This window comes from Garra rufa, chromosome 17 (assembly GCF_049309525.1).
Source record: "Garra rufa chromosome 17, GarRuf1.0, whole genome shotgun sequence".
Classification (NCBI taxonomy): domain Eukaryota; kingdom Metazoa; phylum Chordata; class Actinopteri; order Cypriniformes; family Cyprinidae; genus Garra; species Garra rufa.
Window position 1 is genome coordinate 27419299 of NC_133377.1, and position 21262 is coordinate 27440560.

The 21262-nt window shown below is 37.7% G+C and overlaps 1 protein-coding gene across 2 annotated transcripts in view; it reads right to left on the reverse strand.

Moving 5' to 3' along the window:
* The window catches only part of samd12 (sterile alpha motif domain containing 12), a 123824-nt gene that overhangs the window by 62009 nt on the left and 40553 nt on the right, over positions 1–21262 (reverse strand). For both annotated transcript variants that reach the window (XM_073822284.1, XM_073822283.1), the window contains exon 4: positions 12705–12845. In XM_073822284.1, coding sequence (XP_073678385.1) covers positions 12705–12845 — 141 coding nt within the window. The remainder of the gene's footprint in view (positions 1–12704; positions 12846–21262) is intronic.

The following is a 21262-nucleotide window of genomic DNA, read 5'->3' on the forward strand; positions in this document are numbered from 1 at the left end:
ATTCTTGGGGATCATCTAGATGTGTTCTGGCAAAACTGAGACGAGCCTTCATGTTCTTTTTGCTCAGCAGTGGTTTTCGTCTTGGAACTCTGGCATGCAGGCCATTTTTGCCCAGTCTCTTTCATATGGTGGAGTCATGAACACTGACCTTAACTGAGACAAGAGAGGCCTGCAGTTCTTTAGATGTTGTTGTGAGGTCTTTTGTGACCTCTTAGATGAGTCGTTGCTGTGCTCTTGGGGTAATTTTGGTAGGCCGGCCACTCCTGGGAAGGTTCACCACTGTTCCATGTTTTCTAATTTGTGGATAATGGCTCTCACTGTGGTTCTCTGGAGTCCCAAAGCATTAGAAATGGCTTTATAACCTTTTCCAGACTGACAGATCTCAATTACTTTCTTTCTCATTTGTTTCTGAATTTCTTTGGATCTCAACATGATGTGTAGCTTTTGAGGATCTTTTGGTCTACTTTACTTTGTCAGGCAGGTCCTATTTAAGTGATTTCTTGATTGTGAATAGGTGTGGCAGTAATCAGGCCTAGGTGTGGCTAGGGAAACTGAACTCAGGTGTGATAAACCACAGTTTATCACAACCACTTTTTCACACAGGGCCATGTGGGTTTGGACTTTGTTTTCTCTTCATAAAAAAATTTGTTTGATGATCTAAAACATTAAAGTGTGACAAACATGCAAAAAAAATAGAAAATCAGGAAGGGGGCCAACACTCTTTTACACTGTATATGTATGTGTGCACATTTTCACATGTGGCATTTTCTATATCAAGGAGTCTGAACCTTTGTTTCATTAATAGCATGTAACTCATGCCTCACTGGCTCTTCTTCCTCTGTCCTTGAAATACAAACATGCACACACACACACAAACACATTGCAGTTTCCTCTTTTTTTGAGGAATATCGTGCTGCAACAGGCCTCTCTGTGACCTTGGCATTCACAGCCCACAATGTGTGGCGCTACAAGATGCGGTGAAGAGCAAAGCAAAATGGCACAGCTAAGATTAGCCTTGTAGTTCTGATACAGAACACGAAAACTAAAGTGGAAATGTAAGTAGGGAGCTCTCGATTTCTCATGTCAAGGGTATTTTAGTCAGTAGTGGGTGGAAGTTGGTGAAAACACAAAAAAATAATGAGATCATCATGAGATAAAAAAAAAATCAAAAGAAGTTCAGCTTCAATAAAGACAGTTTTGCTTGGAAATCGCATTTTAATGAGCAGTGATGGCCAGTTGAAGAAAAAAATCAGTGCTCTGAACTTTGTAAACCCTGTACTGCTATTGACGCTAGTGATGAAAATCCAAGAAAAACACTGCTTATAGAGACTCTTCATGCCTATTTAACAAACAAAACAGCTCTTTTGGGAGTGGGATGCCTTCCACTCATCAATAGATAAACATTTGTCACAACGCATTTCTTTGTTAATACAGTACTTTTGTTTGAATGGATAGCTGAAAAATGGTATGTATTGATCGTCCCTGAGGGCAAAAAGAAAATGACTCTCAAATTGATTTTTAAAGAAAGCTGTACTTTAAAGAAATGCTTAACGCTGTTATTTACACTTACATTATCGTAGTCTCTTACTTGTCTGTGTCCCTGTGATTCATTGGTATAGTATCTCTACCTTGTATGTAGAACTGCAAATTCAACTGAACTCTGCTGAATAGCTCTTAAAGGGACAGTGCAACCAAAAATGAAAGCTGTGTCATCATTTACTCACTTCTGTAGAAATTTATTAATTTTACAGTAAAAGTCAATGCTATTTATTGTCCTTTTGGACCCCTCTGACTTTAATATATGAAGAAAAAAGTAACATTACAACACTGTAACATAAAAGAAACATTCTTCAGAATATCTTCTATGATGTTCCATAAAAGGAATAAAGTCTTTCAGAATGACATGAGGGAGTAAATGACAATTTGATGATAATTTCTCGTTTTTGGGTGAACTATTCCTATTCATATGCATGGAAGCCTGTTTCCGCCACTGAATAAAAAAAATTAATAAAAAATGTAATTGTGACTTTTTATCTTGCTATTCATACTTTTTTTCTCAGAATTGCGTAACATAAACTCGCTGTTCAGACTTTTTGCAATTGTGAGTTATAAAGTCAGAATTGTGAAATATAAACTCGCATTTCTGAGAAATTAAGTCAGAATTGAGTGATATAAACTCTCAATTGCAAGTTATAAAGTCAGAATTGTGAGTTTATCTCGCAATTGTGACTTTTTTCCTCAGAATTGCAAATTTATATCATAATATTATATTAATATCATTACATTATATTTTTAACATGCAATTGCAAGTTCTTGTGTCACAATTTTACTTTATAACTCGAAATTGCGAGTTTACATCTTACGATCCAGAGAAAAAAATTCAGAATAGCGAGGGAAAAAATCTGAATTGGGAGATATAAACTTATTTGGGAGAAAAATCAGAATTGACAGTTCTTATTTTGCAATTATTAAAAGTTTATATCAAGAAATTCGGAGAAAAAAAAAGCCAGAACTGAGTTTATATCTCGCAATTCTGACTTCATACCTGCAACTCGCAATTGCAAATTTATATCACGCAATTCTGAGAAAGTCAGAATTGTGAGTTTATATCACACAATTCTGACTTCATACCTGTAACTTGCAATTGCAAGTTTATATCACGCAGTTCTGAGAAAAAAAAATTCTAAATTTTGTTTATATCACACAATTCTGACTTTATAACTCGTAATTGCAAGCTTATAACACACAATTCTAACTTCATTCCATTGCGAGTTTATACCACGCAATTCTGACCTTTTAACTCGCATCTGTGAGTTTATATCATGCAATTCTGAGAAAAAAGTCAGAATTGTGAGTTTATATCATGCAGTTCAGACTTCATACATGTAACTCGTAATTGCGAGTTTATATCACGCAATTCTGAGAAAATATTCTAAATTGTGTTTATCACGCAATTCTGACTTTATAACTTGCAACTGCAAGTTAATATCATGCAGTTCTGATTTCATACGTGTAACTCACAATTACGAGTTTATATCAAGCAATTCTGACTTTTTAACTCGCAATTGCGAGTTTATACCACACAATTCTGACTTTTTAACTCACAACTGTGAGTTTCTATCATGCAATTCTGAGAAAAAGTCAGAATTTTGAGTTTATAACTGAGCAAAATTTCATCTGTTTCTTAAGACTATTAATCTGAAATCTATGATTTCAGACGCCTCAAAACATGCATCACATATAATTTTACATATCTCACTTTCTAATTATGCCAAACCCTTAGCGTGTCAGTCAAAATGAGCTGCTAATGTGCAAACTCATCGAAGACATTCCGATTCAGATTTGATTAAATATGACTCTCAGCCGAGGACTCTATCAAACAACAAATGGCAGGAATTGTGGAGGAATAATAGGAGAGTATATTTCTTTTACTCATTTTCTTCAACGAGACTTAATCACATCTTCCCAAACAGGGCTCAGGAAGTGTCTCTTCTGGGATCGCCTGGGAAGGAAATTAAAAAAATGAAATTAATCTGACCTTCTGGAGAAGAGGAAGGGTTCCTCGAAGCGCTGCTAAATAATGATACCAATCTGCACCTTTTCCCACCGACACCCCCAGAGAGGGGACCACTGAGCGCATTTCTCTCCCTAGAGCGCTCTCTCTGTCTTTCTCTCTCTCTTTCTCTCATAAGCTTCATAATAGAGATCTCTTCACCACTGCCTCCTAGATATACTAGTGCAAATGCCACAATATGCATCCCAAGACTCAGCAAAATACTCCAATTAAACATTACTGATACAGACTACCTCACACCACATAGGCTAGATATTTTGTTTGTGATGCACTTTATTTATGCCAGTCATTGTTTTTTCCATAAATAAAATGCAGCACTTTAAGACTCTTATTGATCAGTCCAGTTGTCACACCCCCGGACTTTCTTGTTGGTTTTTCCCATTTTCCCCCGCAGTTCTGAGTGTTTTTGGTTTCTCCCTTATTGTCTGCACCTGTGTTTGTAATTAGTCTGTCTATTTAAGGTGTGTGTTTTCCCAGTACTCTTGTCGGTCTTTAATGTTATATGGATGTTTTCCCCTGATGTTCCTGTGTCTGCCTGTATTCCGTTGGATTTATTAAATATACGTCTTTTATTTACGTCGTTGTTCGTGTGTTCCTGCCTGCATTGTGACAGAAAGACCGACCAATACAGTTTATTTTCTTGGCGTGTTCACCTCCGTTTTGTTTCCCGTTCGTTTTTCCCAGTCTTTTTGTTTCCGTAGTGTTTTCCCCATGGAGTCCTTCCTCAGTCCAGAATTCATCCTCCTCCGGCTGAAGCAGGGGGATTTACCGCTCGAGGGTTACACTTTTATGTTCCAGCTCGTAGCTCATACCACCAGCTACCCGGACGACGTGCTCTGTATGTTCTATGATGCAAGCCTCAACGCATCATGCAGAGCGCCGTCGTCCGAGGACGGCCCTCAAGCGGACTTCGCCGCATTTGTGGAGTGGACACTGGCGAGAAACAAACCCTCGTTTCCCACCCGTTTCCAGGAGAACCTCGTCAGTGCCACTCCAGACCCAGAGCCCAGCCAGCCACCCCGACCTGCGGATTATGAGCCCATCGTAGACGGGAAGCCCGAGCCCGGAGCGACAGAGTTATGGAGCGCCGATGGGGTCAAAACTTCCGACCAGGTGCGAGAGCCGGCTACTACATGAGCGACGGTGGAGTGCTTCATGGAGCAAGAGAGGGCTGTAGAGAGCCCCGTCCACTGCACCGCCACTGGGGGTGAGCAAGAGCACAACTCTGGGGACTTAATTGACTGTTTCACGGAAATACCCATCTGCCTGAATTTCCCACCCACCCTCCCTCTTCTGCCTAAGCCTGAATCTCCGCTGGTTCCGCCCAGCCATCCAGAGTCACCGCTGGTTCTGCCCAGCCTTCATGAATCCCCGCTGTCATCGGTGAGTCCCCTTGCTCACCCTCAGCCCACCATTCTGTGCGGTGGGTTCGCCGCGGGTCTGCCAGTCTCCATCGGTGTCATGGCTGGAGGATCCCTCACCATCGCCTCCAGCCTCAGAGTCTTGGACTCCGCCTCGGCCCTCCGGCCCTGCGGCTCCACCCCGGCTCTCTGCTCCCTCGTCTCCGCCATCGCCCGTTGGTCCACCAGCTCCACCGGGCTCCATCGTCCCTCCGGCTCCGCCCTGGTCAGTCGTCGCCCCACCTTCGCCTCTGGACTATACTCCTCCGGCTGTGCCTCGTCGCTCCGTCCCACCGGCTCGGTGGACCTCCTCCCTCCTGCGGGCACAGCCTCGGCCCTCTGTCGCTCCGGCTCTGCCGCGGACCTCCGGATCTCCATCTCCGCCTTGGTCGCCAGAGCCTTGGGTTCCGCCTTGGCCCTCCGGATCCGCGGTGTCACCCAAGATCTTCGGCTTTCCGTCTCCGCATCGGGCTCTCCCACCACCTGCTCCGCCTCCGTTGGTCGGCCCCATGGAGTCATCAGCCTCTCCTCCACCATGGCTCCTCCCTCCATCGGCTCCACCTTGGAACTCCATCATGGCTGAGTTCTGGGTCCCACCTGGCTCCTCCTGCTCCAGCCCCTTCCTGTCACCTCCTTGGCTCCTCCCTCCGTCACCACCCTGGATTCCATCTTGTGTCCTCCTCCCGGGAGTCCGTCCTCCACCTAAGCCCCCTCCTAAGACTTTGTACTGTTTCCTTTTGTCTGTTTGTCGGCACGAGGACGTGCCTTCCGGGAGGGGGAGGTAATGTCACACCCCCGGACTTTCTTGTTGGGTTTTTCCCATTTTCCCCCGCAGTTCTGAGTGTTTTTGGTTTCTCCCTTATTGTCTGTACCTGTGTTTGTAATTAGTCTGTCTATTTAAGGTGTGTGTTTTCCCAGTACTCTTGTCGGTCTTTAATGTTATATGGATGTTTTCCCCTGGTGTTCCTGTGTCTGCCTGTATTCCGTTGGATTTATTAAATATACGTCTTTTATTTACGTCGTTGTTCGTGTGTTCCTGCCTGCATTGTGACACCAGTATTAGTCTCATATAAATTACACTATATAAATTACAATAACACTACTCAATAATACCATTTGTAAATTATAATAATTAAAAGGTATATAAAATAACATATCTAAAACTTTGCACTTGTATGCATTACAATTTACTATATAGTGTATTATAATTTGCATGAGCATAAAATGCATCATATATACACTACCAGTCAAAAGTTTTTGAACAGTAAGATTTTTAATGTTGTTTAAAGAAGTCTCTTCTGCTCACTAAGCCTGCATTTATTTTAATCCAAAATACAGCAAAAACAGTAATAAGTGTTTTTAAACTGCTGTCTATTTAAATATTTTGTAAAATGTAATTTATTACTGTGATCAAAGCTGAATTTTAAGTATCATTACTCCAGTTTTCAGTGTTACATGATCCTTCAGAGATCATTCTAATATGTTGATTTGCTGTTCAATAAATATTTTATCATCATCAATATTTAAAAGTACTTTTTTCAGGATTCTTTTCAGAATAGAAAGATCCAAAGATCAGCATTTATCTGAAATAAATAGCTTTTGTAACATTATATGACTATACCATTCAAAAGCTTGGAGTATATATAAATATATATATATATTACTTTTGGGGGAAAGAAATGATAGAAATTAATACTTTTATGCTTTACATTGATCAAAAGTGATGATAAAGACATTTATAATGTTACAAAAGATTTCTATTTCAGATAAATGCTCTTCTTCTGAACTTTCTATTCATCAAAGAAACCTGAAAAAAATATGTATTTTCAACATAATAATAATAAATGTTTTTGAGCAGCAAATATTAGAATGTTTTCTGAAGGAAAATAATAAAATAATTCCACAGGAATAAATTACATTTTAAAATATATTCAGATAGAAAACAGTTACTTTAAATATTTTTACTATTTCAAAATTGTACTGCTTTTGTTGTACTTTGGATCAAATAAATGCAGACTTAGTGAGCAGAAGAGACTTCTTTACAATACATTAAAAATCTTACTGTTCAAAAACTTTTGACTGGTATATATTAATCAAATTATGTTTCTCATCATTTAAAATGATAAAGATGTGACACTTTCATCTTCCAGATTAAAAAGTACTCTAAAATAGCAAATGCTAAATGTTTTCTAACCAAAATAATTAAAACAAACAATAACATGACAAATTTAACCATAACATGATCAATAAAAGCATTTTTATCACAAGTAGATTTTTTCTGAAGATACATTAAAATGTCACAGCGTATCATCATTAAAAAAATAACAACGTATACCTCATCCCTCAAAGACTCCCAAAGACATTCAAAGCACTTTGAAAGGACAAAACGTTTTGGTTACTGATCACTTTTGCTCTTTTCCTTTTGTTTGATAAATGAGCTTTGCTGGACCGCTATTAAACTCGCTGTCTAACTTTCTAGATGGCAGCCAATTTAAAACCTGTATAACAACCTCTGAGATTTGACCCCGTCAAGACACATGTACGCAATAATTCATAATCCGTGCAATAACCTCTACGATTCTGACCTCTTCCAGAATTAAAACGAGGCTGATGTTTGGGGGGGGGGGATTCACAGAGATACTTGCATAACAAAAGCTAGAAGAAAGGAAAAGTAGATAATTCTATTTAAACTTGGCTCAGTCACTTTTTTCCTTTCTAGGCTGCCTGATTCATTAACTTGAGAACACTGAGAACATCTATTTTTATCACAACAGTGTAGATGGTTTTTGTCTCCCCTGAAGTGGAATATTTGATGTAGCCATGGATACAGATTTAAAAGCAGAGTGTAAACACTAATGAGAAATAATTATGACAGAATGATTAGAGCTCAGCAGTTCTCATTAGTTCTCAAGGCCCATAAACAATTGTACAAGCGCTTTGTGAGCCATCTGTTGTGCTTGTTTGGTATCTATGGGTGGGTTTAATTTTGTATTGATGATTTCATTTTGATTTGGGTTCTGGTACTGTCACAGTTGGCAAAATAACAAGTCTGATCTCACTCAGGGGAGAAGAGAAAACGCCAACATCAGCAGATACTGTCGATGTCCCACAGAGAGAAAAACTTACACCATGTTCAGTCATGTTCACATGTACGAGATCACTGTTGCCTTATGGGTGTACAGCAACAAAATACATACTTTCCATATCATACACATCCAGCCAAATGCTAATGAACACGCCTAAAATACTTAATGCTTGGAATAAAACAGCTTACGTGTGTTTGACAAAAAAATTGAGGTCTGTTATTGAGTAAAGTAAAAAAAAAAAAAAAAACTCATGTGACTTTAGACTTTTTGCCATTAAAATAATGTCTTGCATTGATTGAATGCTAATATAAAATCCATGTGCTGCAGCAAGCACTGCTCACAATAGCATGAAATAGCATGACATGAAAGCCAATCAGTGATTTCCGCCCGCTGGATAGTTACGTGTAGTAGAAAACAGCGGCTGTTACTGTCCGGTTCACTGTAACTGATAAGGCCTTCGTGGTCCAGCCATCCCTCTGGCATTCACGGGAGCCAGAATCTAATTATTTTTCCTGCATGGTCCAATGAGCCCTAAAGGTTAATTATTGTCTGTCTGCATGATACCCGACTGCCAGAGCACAATAAAAGCTGTTAGTCACTGCAGATAGCAGCTAATGTCAGACTGTGTGTATCCAAGTGGTCGACATGAGTTAGCAGGTGCACTCATGAGGAGCTCTGGAAATGTATTTCTATAAGGAAACGTCTTTCTGGCTTCATTTATTATAAAGACTAGCATGTTTGCTTTGTATTGCCGATACAAATGTCATTTTTTAAGGGTAATTGACAACATGCAACAGAGTTTAAGTTGATTATTGAGTATTGAACCCAACAAAGCTATACATTTTTTTTTTCGTTCTGATAACAGAGCTAACCTTAATGCTTAGCCTAAGTTTTACTTTGTCAGGCACAGCAGCTCCTCTTTAGTCCCCTAAAATACTGTCCTTCACTGGGCTGTTGCAAATTCTGGCTGATTTGGACAGCATCTGTGTGTTGTCCGTTCCCATGCACGTCATTGTTTAATTTAGTTTGTATATCAGAAGAAGGAAAAAACTGCAGTGACAGCTGGGGCCTTTACCAAATAATACCTCTCTTTTTTTCCCTTTTCAATCACTGGCTTTCTCTTTCAAGGATGCTTAGCCAGTACACATGGAGGTCAACTGTTTTGAACCCTGTTGAACTTGAGGGAGGTTTGTGTACACACAGATATGCAAGGCATATGAGCAGCTACTTTACAGCTCCTACCTACTTGAATTGAGAAAGTTTTAATTACATTTTATTCATTTAAATTAGCAATAACATCTATCCATCTATCCTTTTATACATCTATTCATCTATCTATTCATCATATGTACATCCTTCTATACATCCGTCCATATATGCATCCACACATCTATTTATTCATCTGTCTATCCATCAATCCATCCATCAACCTATCCATCATCCATCCATCCATCCACATATGCTTCTATACATCTATCTATCCATCTATCCATCCATCCATCAATCTATCATTCATCCATTTATGCACCTATACATCTATTTATCCATCTTTCTATACATTTGTCTATCCATTTATTCATCCATCCATATATGCATCTATGTATCCATCCATCCATTTATCCAACTATCTATCCATCTGTCTATCCATTACATCTATGTATCCATCCATCCATCTATTTATCCAATTATATATCCATCTATCCATTAACCTATCTAATCATCCATCCGTCTATCCATCCATATATGCATCTATACATCTATGTTGTATCCATCTATCTATCCATCTGTCTATCCATTTATTCATCCATCCATATATGCATCTATACATCTATGTATCCATCCATCCATCCATCTATTTATCCAACTATCTATCCATCTGTCTATCCATTAACCTATCTAATCATTTTTTCATCCATCCGTCTATCCATATATGCATCTATACATTTATGTATCCATCTATCTATCCATCTGTCTATCCATTAACCTAATCATCCATCCATCATCCATCCATCCATCCGTCTATCCATCCATATATGCATCTATACATCTATGTATCCATCTATCTATCCATCTGTCTATCCATTTATTCATCCATCCATATATGCATCTATGTATCCATCCATCCATCTATTTATCCAACTATCTATCCATCTGTCTATCCATTAACCTAATCATTTTTTCATCCATCCGTCTATCCATATGCATCTATACATTTATGTATCCATCTATCTATCCATCTGTCTATCCATTAACCTAATCATCCATCCATCATCCATCCATCCATCCGTCTATCCATCCATATATGCATCTATACATCTATGTATCCATCTATCTATCCATCTGTCTATCCATTTATTCATCCATCCATATATGCATCTATGTATCCATCCATCCATCTATTTATCCAACTATCTATCCATCTGTCTATCCATTAACCTAATCATTTTTTCATCCATCCGTCTATCCATATGCATCTATACATTTATGTATCCATCTATCTATCCATCTATCCATCAATCCATCCATCTAACCGTCCATCCATCCGTCCATCATTTATATATCTATCCATACTTACATGTATATATCTATTTATCCATCTATGCATGCATCTGACTGTCATCCCTATCCATCCATTCATCTATACATCCATCATCCATCCATCCATCCATCTAACTATATACATCCGGCCATTCATCTATCCATCATCCATCTATACATCCGTCCATTCATTCATCTATCCATATAGGAATCTATTCAGCTATTTATCCAATAATCTATCCATTTATATATCTATCTATCTATCCATCCATCCATCCATCTAGCTATATACATCCGGTCATTCATCTATCCATCATCCATCTATACATCCGTCCATTCATTCATCTAACCATAAAGGCATCTATACAGCTATTTATCCAATAATCTATTCATTTATATATTTATCCATTAATCTATCTGTCCATCCATCCATCTATACATCTGTCCATTCATCTATCCATATACGCATCTATACAGATTTATCCATCTATTTATATATCTATATGCCTAACTGTTATGTCTATCCATTTATCCATCCATATATGCCTTTATACATCCATCCATCTATACATTCATCTATATATCAATCTATGCATATATGCATTTACATATCTATTTTTCCATCCATCCATTTCTCTATCCATCCATATATGCCTCTATACATCCATCCATCCATCTATGCCTTTGTACATCCATCCATCTTCCATCCGTCTCTCTCTCCATCCATCCATCCATCCATCCATCCATCCATCCATCCATCACTTTTTAAACTTTTAAACTTTCTTTAATGTCTTTGCTTTTTTAGTTAAAAATGACTCTTACATGAGTTTTTTCTTTTAATTGCAATTGAATTCTGCAATAACTTTTTCATTTAGAGTGTGAGGGGACCCTCAGCAATATCAAGAAGACAGGAAAGAGAATATTACTACATACACTTAACTACACATTCTAGACAGTTATAGTAAAAAAAGGTTCGTAAAACAGCTTCATAAAAGGGTTGTAATCCATTAATTAAAATCTATTAAGGCAGAGTTAAAGTGAAGAAAGTCTAATTAGTTTAAATTAAAAACATTAAAAGTAGTGGTGGGCCGTTATCGGCGTTAACGTGCTGCGTTAACGTGAAACTCTTATCGCGCGATAAAAAAAATATCGCCGTTAATCTATTCTCAAATTTGGGTTGGGAGCTGGGTCTAAACTACGCAAGCTATGATGACTTTCACCTTGATAGTTTAACGCGGATGTATACCGAAGACTGTAGAATATGGTTGCGCGTTTAAGTCTCCTCCGCCAAAACACAGACGGGATCGCGTCGTCCTCCATTCATAAAAACCGAATCTACTATAGCGAAATGCCACGTAAATTCGTCGTTTTTTGGATTCATAAATCAAATGTTGGTCAGTCACTTAATTCAAATCGCGATATGGACTAGTGTATGTGAAAACTGAAATGCATAAAGACCGTTTTAATATGAATCCGGTATGTTCCGTTTGCCTAGCTGTATGTATGAATGATGGAGACGAGCTTTTACTACACGCATACTGAAACACACGTGACGCTCCCGGTAATTTTTGGCATTTGCATCTCACATGAACAGATAAACTCAATCTCCCAAACTGCTGTGAGTGTCACTTTTACCGTTTCATTTGAGAAAACTAGCATCATATCATACTGTATGACACAGAAACTTCACGGCAACCTGTCAAAATAAAAGTACGGTGTAACATGTAATGGGTTGGGTAGGTGTTGACGTTAAAAAAACACAATCTAATAGGTAGAAAAAATAATTTCATTGTTAGTTAGTTAGTAAACACAAGTACATCTAATTGAACATAATTTATTTTCATCAACAAATTATCATAGAACAGCTTTATGAGCTTTATGATCCATTCTCAAAGACTTTAAGTCATTATTTGGGTAGCACACATATTCTGAATGCCTTCAGCAGAATTCAAATTAGCCATTTTAATCTAGATTAATCTAGATTAATTCCAAGATTTAATCTAGATTAATCTAGATTAAAAAAATTAATCTATGCCCACCCCTAATTAAAAGTCTATGGAGATCTATGGAGCATAGTTGTAAATGTTTGTGTGTATGTGCATGCACCTTGCGTGAGCAGCTGCAGAGTGCGGACCTCTTCTCTGACGCGAAGCTGAAGGACCTGCTGTAGGATGTACTGTCTCTGACTCTCCTGCATGATGCCCATACGCTCCAACTTCCTGTCAGTGAGCCTCATCAGAGCTCGACCTGCACACAAACACACACAAACACACACAAACACGTGAATGTGAAACCAGGCTGGGCTTTACAAAGAAAAAAAAAAAACAATTACAAATTGCACATTTATAACACATAAATCATAACTGTACTTTTCATTTATAAGGGGCTATTAGAAGGCCCCTGTGGAAAAACGGATTGAGTATTGTAATAACCTACATTACAAGAACCTAACGAGAATATATTGTAATTAGTGAAACGAAATAGACTGGAAATTTTTCCTCCAGCTAGAAATACGATCAAGGTCAGATGAAGTTCACTGTCATTTTTAATCATCGCCTCACAAATATTCTCCTCATATCTGCGCTGATAAAAGTCATAATAGTGCCTGTTGATGCCCCAGTTAACAGCTGCCATTTGTGCACAATAAAGTTTTTTAAGCCATTGTACCATCTCACACAACGCCTTTAGATAGCGAAGCAGAAAGGCTACTAATGCATTTACACTGCGATGAAAATTGTTAATTCGGTTGTTTTTCGTGGAAGAGACCAAACACGTTATCATTATCTACGGAAACAACGGTATTCAGATGGAGCATTGTACAATTTTCAGTGATTATGCTGCATTATGAGTGTGAATGCTCTGCTCCTGTCACTGCTCCCTCTCTCTCCTAATGGTCACGTCTGTGAAACACAGCATGTCTCCGGTGAAGGGGAAAGCTATGCAGAAATGAAAAAAAATCCACTGAAAGCTAACCAAACAAACAATTTAGCTGACCCTTACCCACTGGAGAGCATTTCATGTGGTAATGCAACAACTGGAAATTAAAAGGACAAAGGAAAACCCGCAAGAAAAATTAAGTACCACTATTTATCAGAAAATGACAGGACAGTTAGTAAAAAGTCAGTAAAATTACAAAAATTGAAATGGCAGGAAACATCTGTTAGAACATAGGAATTAAAAGAGTACATGTAGTGAGCTTTATGTTTAAAATATGCATTTATCTGCCATTCTTTCGCATTTATCTTTTTTTTTTTTTTTACCAATATCCAACACTCCAAAAAATTCTGGGTTAAATATAACCCAGCATTGGGTAAAATATGGACAAACCCATTGACTGGGTTGTTTTGACCCAGCAGCTGAATGAAATGTTGTACCCAACCTTCTGGGTAGTTTTGTTTAACTCAACTATTATTTAAAAATGACTATTTGGCTTGCTTAATATTAACCCAAAATAGCTCGCTGATGCTTCAGAAGGAAACATGATTATTGGCATTGGCATTAAGAGCCAGGGGTGTAAACATTTGAACAGAATAAAGGCGTGTACATTTTTCTTATTTTGCCTAAAAATCATATATATTTTTTTCATTTAGTACTGCCCTTCAAAAGCTACTTACTACTTACCAAAAGACAAGTTATATTTACCCTGATCTTCAGAAGTTTTCACCCCCAGCTTCTGAAGCATCAGTGAGTGTTTGAACCTTCTGTAATAATTGCAAGTCCCTCATATAGTTAATGTTAAAAAGGGTTCAAATACACAAAAACAAAGAATTTGTGGGACCTGAAGGATTTTTCTGAAGAACAGCAGGCAGTTTAACTGTTCAGAACAAACAAGGGACTCATGAACAAAAAAAACAGCTGTGGATCATTCAGGCAAACACCACAGTACTAAGAATCAAGTGTATGTAAACTTTTGAACAGGTCATTTTTATATATTCAGTTATTATTTTCTCTCGTGGACTATATGCAAACATCTTTTATGTGAAATCTCTTATTCAGGTCAGTACTAAATAAAAAATAACACGCATTTGTCATTTTTAAGCAATAGTTGAGTTAAATAAAGCTAACCTATATATATAAATAATAATAATAAATAAAGCATCTATAAATATATGACTATCACAGTTATAAATTAATAAATGCTCACTTGCTGGAAAAAGATAGATAGCATATTGTGTTTTGCTTTTAAATATTCAAGGCATTCTAACTGATGTTAATCACAAATCACTCAGCAAAACCGCCTCTCTATATTGTAATAATAATAATTATGTTACATTGGTGACATTTAAATCAGTATAATTAGCAACAACAATATTAAACACATTACAAAAAGCCAAATGTTTAAATTTGCCAGGCATAAAACAAATATACATGATCATCAAACGTCTCAACACAGTAACTGACTCCAAATTTACACTGGCCCTGGGCCATCGGGCCCTCCGTAGTGTTGCATCCTAGATACATTCTCTGAACATTATCTTATGTAGTATGGATTCTCTGTTAAATTTAAGTGCTTTGACATTCACATATATTTCTTCGGAAAAAAAGTGAGATACTGATGAAGAACAAGATTCTTTTAAAGTAAAAACAGATGTACATGGGATTTTCTTCTTTAGAGAGAAATTCATTTTATAGAACAGCCTACTACAACAGAGTCATACAAGAACAGTAAAAAAAAAAAAAAAAAGATATATAATAAAAAATCCTTATTTCATGTCTGATGCCATCTATATTTCTAAATAGAATACTGAGGCGCTATGAGCACAGATGGGGCCTCTTTAGTCACGGAACATTAGAAGCAGAAAATTGGAGTATGTGTGAGGCGTGTAGGTTGAGGTGATCGGGGTAAGGTATTTTAGTACGTTGGTAGATTGCCAAACTACCCCTTCATTTGGCAGCATTTGGCTGAAACGCCTCAATGAGGAACAGAAACGCAGCGTGCCTTCTCTCTGAATCACTGCCATAAGTGTTTCACTGAGAAGATGAGTCAAAGTCTGCTTAAAGAACAGAAGAGAAGAGAGAAGAGTGTGAAAACAGGAAAGAAAGAAATTAAGAGGAGAATTACGTATACAGATGGGAAAAGAGTTACAAATGCGAGCGCATGAGAAGAAATGGGAAAGGTGCCATTCTAAACAAATAACAGTCCAACAAAAACAGTTGAGATGTTCTTTAGATGTTACTTAGCAGGAAGAACAGGTCACTGGGTAACAGCTGTCTCAGCATGATAAGGATGCAAACGATTGTAGTCTGGTAGAAAACAAAAAACATAAATTATTTTCCTCTGTATACACAAGATAGGCTGTTCTCGGCGGGTTCATGAGCATTGAGGGGCCACTAACGCCCTGGAGCTCACATCTCCGTTATCTTTATTCATAAAAAAGCATATTTAAAGTCTAAACAAGTACATTCTCACATAAAATCTCCTAAAACTACATTCCGTGACACACATTTGGGCACCTGCCATGACACACTCTCTGAGAAATACCGCAAGCGGAGTGATACAACAGTGAAACAGTTGGAGTTCCAAAATTACTTGAATATCACACACCTCTCATCCAATCAGATTTGGGGGCCACAAAGAACTGTTGTGTAAAAAAAAAAATCTACAGTGCTTTGCAAAAGTATTCATACCCCTTAATTTTTTTTTCACATTTTGTTATGTTGCAGCCTTATGTTACACTGCTTTAAATTACTTTTTTCCCCACATCAATCTACAGTCCATACACCATTATGACAAAGCAAAAACAGAACTGTCACAATGTAAATTTATTAAAAATAAAAAACTGAAATAAGTACATTGCATAAGTATTCATACCCTTAACACAGTATTTAGCTGAAGTACCTTTACAGCCTTAAGTGTTTTTGGGTATGAAGCGACAAGCTTTGCACATTTGGCAATTATCTGCCATTCTTTCCCTCAGCTCTTCAACTCTCAAGCTCTGTCATTTTGGACGGGGACAGATGCACATTTTCAGGTTTCTCTAGAAATGTTTGATTGGGTTCAGGCCCAGGCTCTGGCTGGACCACTCAAGGACTTCACAGAGTTGTCTATAAGCCACTCTTTTGGCTCTCGTGTGCTTACGTTTTCCTGTTGGAAGGTGAACCTTCTGCCCAGTCCTGAGGTTCTGAATGCTCTGGTCTGTGTTTTTTTTAAGGCTCTCTCTATATTTTGCTGTGTTAAACTTTTCTTTTACTCTGACAAGTCCCTCAGCCCCTGTCGCTGAAAAACAGCCCCACAGCATGAGGCTGCTACCAGCACACTTTACTGTTGTGATGGTACTCTCCAGGTAATGAGCAGTGCCTGGTTTCCTCCATACATGATGCTTTTTGAGGGCCATCAGACCAGAAAATCTTGTTTCTCACAGTCTGGAGGTTCTTTAGATAATATTTTGCAAAGTGCGTTTCCATTTGTCTTCACTTAGGAGAGGATTGAGTCTTGCCACACCACCATAAAGCCTAGTTTGGTGAAGTGTCCTTCTATATTTGTCCTTCTGTAGGTTTCTCCTATTTCCACATATGTGACCCTGGACCACAAAACCAGTCATAAGGTTAAATTTTACAAAACTGAGATATATACATCACATGAAAGCTCAATAAATAAGCTTTCTATTGATGTATAGTTTGTTAGGATAGGACAATATTTGGCCGGGATACATCTATTTGAAAATCTGGAATATAAGGGTGCAAAAAAATCAGAATACTGAGAAAATCACCTTTAAAGTTGTCCAAATTAAGTTCTTAACAATGCATATTACTAATCAAAAATTACATTTTGATAGGTTTACAGTAGGAATTTTACAAAAAATCTTAATGTAACATGATCTTTACTTAATTTCCTAATGATTTTTGACATAAAAGAAAAATCAATAATTTTGACCCATACAATGTATTTTTGGCTATTGCTACAAATATACCCCAGCGACTTAAGACTGGTTTTGTGGTCCAGGGTCACATATGATAATGGAGCTCAACTAGAGTGACCATCAGGATCAACTGTCCCACATAAGGGTATGAATACTTATGCAATAGAATAATTTCAGTTGTTTTTATTTTTAATAAATTTGCAAAGATGTTAAAACCCTGTGTTCTGCTTTGCCATTATTGTGTAAGTAATTTAAAGCAGCTTCAAGGGGTCATTGGATGCAAAACTCACTTTTACATGTTGTTTGAACATTAATGTGTGTTCGCAGTTTGTGTACACAACCACCCTACAATGATAAAAATCCACCCAATGGTATTTTTTTTTTTTAATATCCCCTTTTCAAAATCAGGTCATTCTCAACTTGATTGACATGAGCTGATTGACACGAGCACCTTATCTTAGACCCACCCTCACTGAGCTGAAACAGTCCGACTCTGATCACGATTGTGTCGACTCAGGTGCAGGGGAAGACAACATGTCTCTGACTGAGTGATATGGGTGTTCCGTTGTTGGATGTAAAAATGAACATAGCAGTCATTTACTCCCGACATCTGAGCCGCTGAAGATGCAGAGGATTAAAATTACTTTCGTTTTTAAAAGGAAAGTGCAGATCCCGATCTACATATGCATCTATGTTCATGCGAATCATTTGTGATGCAGCTTCACCCACAGCAGAGTATAAGGGTTTTTTATGCATCTCTGCAAATGGGCTTTCTTAATAATGTGCTAGCTAGCAAGTTTCGCAGCTAAACACGGCTAAATTCGGCTAAAGTAAACATTAGAGCTCATCATCCCACTGCAGAGAGGGGCAGGGCGAGCAGAGCTCATTAGCATTTAAAGGAAAGTAAAAAGAGTGTTTTTTTACACTACCATTGAGAAATTTTAACCAAAGTATGTCATATACTTCTCATTAAGACCCTAAAGAATCATATCAACTTGTGGAAAATGGGCATCCGATGACTCCTTTAACAAGGCAGCAACATAACAAAATGTGAAAAAAATTAGGGGGTATGAATACTTTCGCAAGTCACTGTTTCGCAGCCTGTGCATTGTGTTTGTTTGTCCTTGAGTGATGAAAAATGCCTTTTCATGTTTTAATGACCGTTAAAGTCTCTTCCCACTCCTTCCAGTAGGATCTGAGCCAGGTGTCAGTGCAAACACCATCACTGCGGTTTTCTTTGTTCACGTTCCCGTGTCTACTTATCCTTGTGCAACTAACAGAGAAATGGTTTAAAAAATTTAACAGCATCTTGAATTTCAGCATACTGATCAGTCGGAAATCACGCTGCATTTTGGCTTCTTCTAAATCATGTTGTGGCTGTTATCCTGTGCTACTACCAAAAAAGGCTGTGGGCTTAAATCAGTGCCTAAAAGATACACACACGTACATACAAACCAAAAGGTCATGGTTTAGCATGATAGCAGTCTGTAGTTACTCAAAAGCAACATTTAAATCACAAACATGTCATTATATTATAGTAGCTCCATTCGACATATGTGAGACATCAGGGCAGATAAATTCACTCTCTTTCTCCCTGCGGTTGCCGGAGTGGCATACTCGTCTTCAGTCGTGATGAATGGACTGGCTTAAAGCTCTCTCTCCCTCCACTGTCACTCTAGGGACCTGTCCCTTTTACATGTGAACCAAAAGCCTGGCTAATTACTGCTCCAACAACCAGGAGGGGTGACAGACAGAAAGAGAGAGAAAGGGGCTGGGGTGGCTCTGGGGCCTATAAAGATGGAAATTAACCTCAATTTCTCTGACAAAACTCTCATGGTGAAAAAGCAGGACCGTACTTGAGAAACACTCAGGCTGCTTCGACTGGCGAAGGAAACTCCTCAGGTGATACTGTAGCATACTTCACATAGTTTAACCGCAGCTGCATTCATGAGTCCCAAGAGGACCTTTCATACACTCATTCTTTCTCACACATACACACACGTATAGACACAAAACCTGGCATGCTTGCTAGCCCCTCAAACTATCGCAGAGCCTGAGTGCATGGCTGCCAAGTACGTCCCTACATAGATCCATACAGAGTACCATCCAACAGGAAAGATTATGCTGCAAAAGCACCTACTTTAGATGGCTGAGGACCAAATTCTAGATGAAAATGCCAGTGAGAATTTGAAACAGTAAATCAGATGCTGAACTGAAGTTCTGCTGCATTTACTGTAAAAATGTAAATATATTATTTTCTGTAGTTTATCACATACAATGAAGTTTTGAAATGTGTAAAGAAAGGGTATTCTTTTAATTTACTGTAGTAATAATAATTTCAGCATTATTCAATGTATATATATTTTATTAATAAAATAAAATCTCAATATAAAGAAACTTTTGCATTGTTCTAATTAAAATTACTAACATGTCTTAAGTAAAACAGGTGGTTTGTCAGTGAAGTTCACATAAAATTACAGGAGGATTCATGCAAGTTTCATATTCGGCATACAGTTATATACAGTAATATACATCTATAGCTGAACTCAAAAGTTTACATACACCTAGCAGAACCTGCAAAATAATCATACAAAATGCATGCTATTTTTTATTTAGTACTGACCTAAATTAGATATTTCACATAAAAGACGTTTACATATAGTCCACAAAGAGAAAATAAGTTATTTAAATTAAAATTACCCCATTAAGTTAAGCTGCCTGCTGTTCTTCAAAAAAGTCCCACAAATTCAGTTTTTTTCAGCATTTTTGTGCATTTGAACTCTGACTGTATGATTTAGAGACCCATCTTTTCACAATGAGGACAACTGAGGGACTCATATGCAACTATTACAGAAGGTTCAAACACTCACTGATGCTCCAGAAGAAAACACGATACATTAAAAGCCAGGGGTGTATACTTTTGAACAGAATGAAGTCATGTACTTTTTTCTTATTTTGGCTAAATATCATATTTTTTCATTTAGTACTGCCCTTCAGAAGCTACAGTAGATACTTACATGTTTCCCAGAACAAGTTTAATTTACTCTAATCTTCAAATTCAAAAAGTTTAATGCATAGTTTTTCCTTCTGGAGCATCAGTGAGCATTTAAATCTTCTGTAATAGTTGCATATGAGTCCCACTCAGTTCTAAATCATACAGTCATTGTTGAAAAGGGTTCAAATACACAAAAATGCGGTACCTGAAGGATTTTTCTGAAGAACAGCAGGCAGTTTAACTGTTCAGGGCAAACAAAGAGACTCATGAACAACTATTACTAAACAACACAATATTAAGTATCAAGTGTATGTTTTTTCTCGTGGACTATATGTAAACATCTTTTATGTGAAATATCTTATTCAGGTCAGTACTAAAAAAATACCATGCATTTTGTATGATCCCTATTATTTTGTTAGAATAATTAACATTTTGCAGATTCTGCAAGGTGTATGTAAACTTTTGACTTTAACTGCACATATACAAATACAAGAGTATAAGAGAGAAATAGAGGTCAAATCCTGCAACAGCTTATCTTCAGTGTTCATGAAGTTCCTAGGACATCCCTAGGACAACTTAATAAATCCAAATCACTTGAAGGAGATTAAATTGTTATCATTATTTGGACTGTCCTGTTGCTGAGCCCATATTGATCACTAGATAAGAGGACAATGGCATTTGGCATTTAATCAAAAGAGGGTAGACACTGAGAGTTACAGGGATGAATAGAACATAAGGAGAGAAAGAAAGAGAACGACACAGATGCTTAGCGATGTTCATTTGTGCTGGCAATAGCCCACCACTTGATT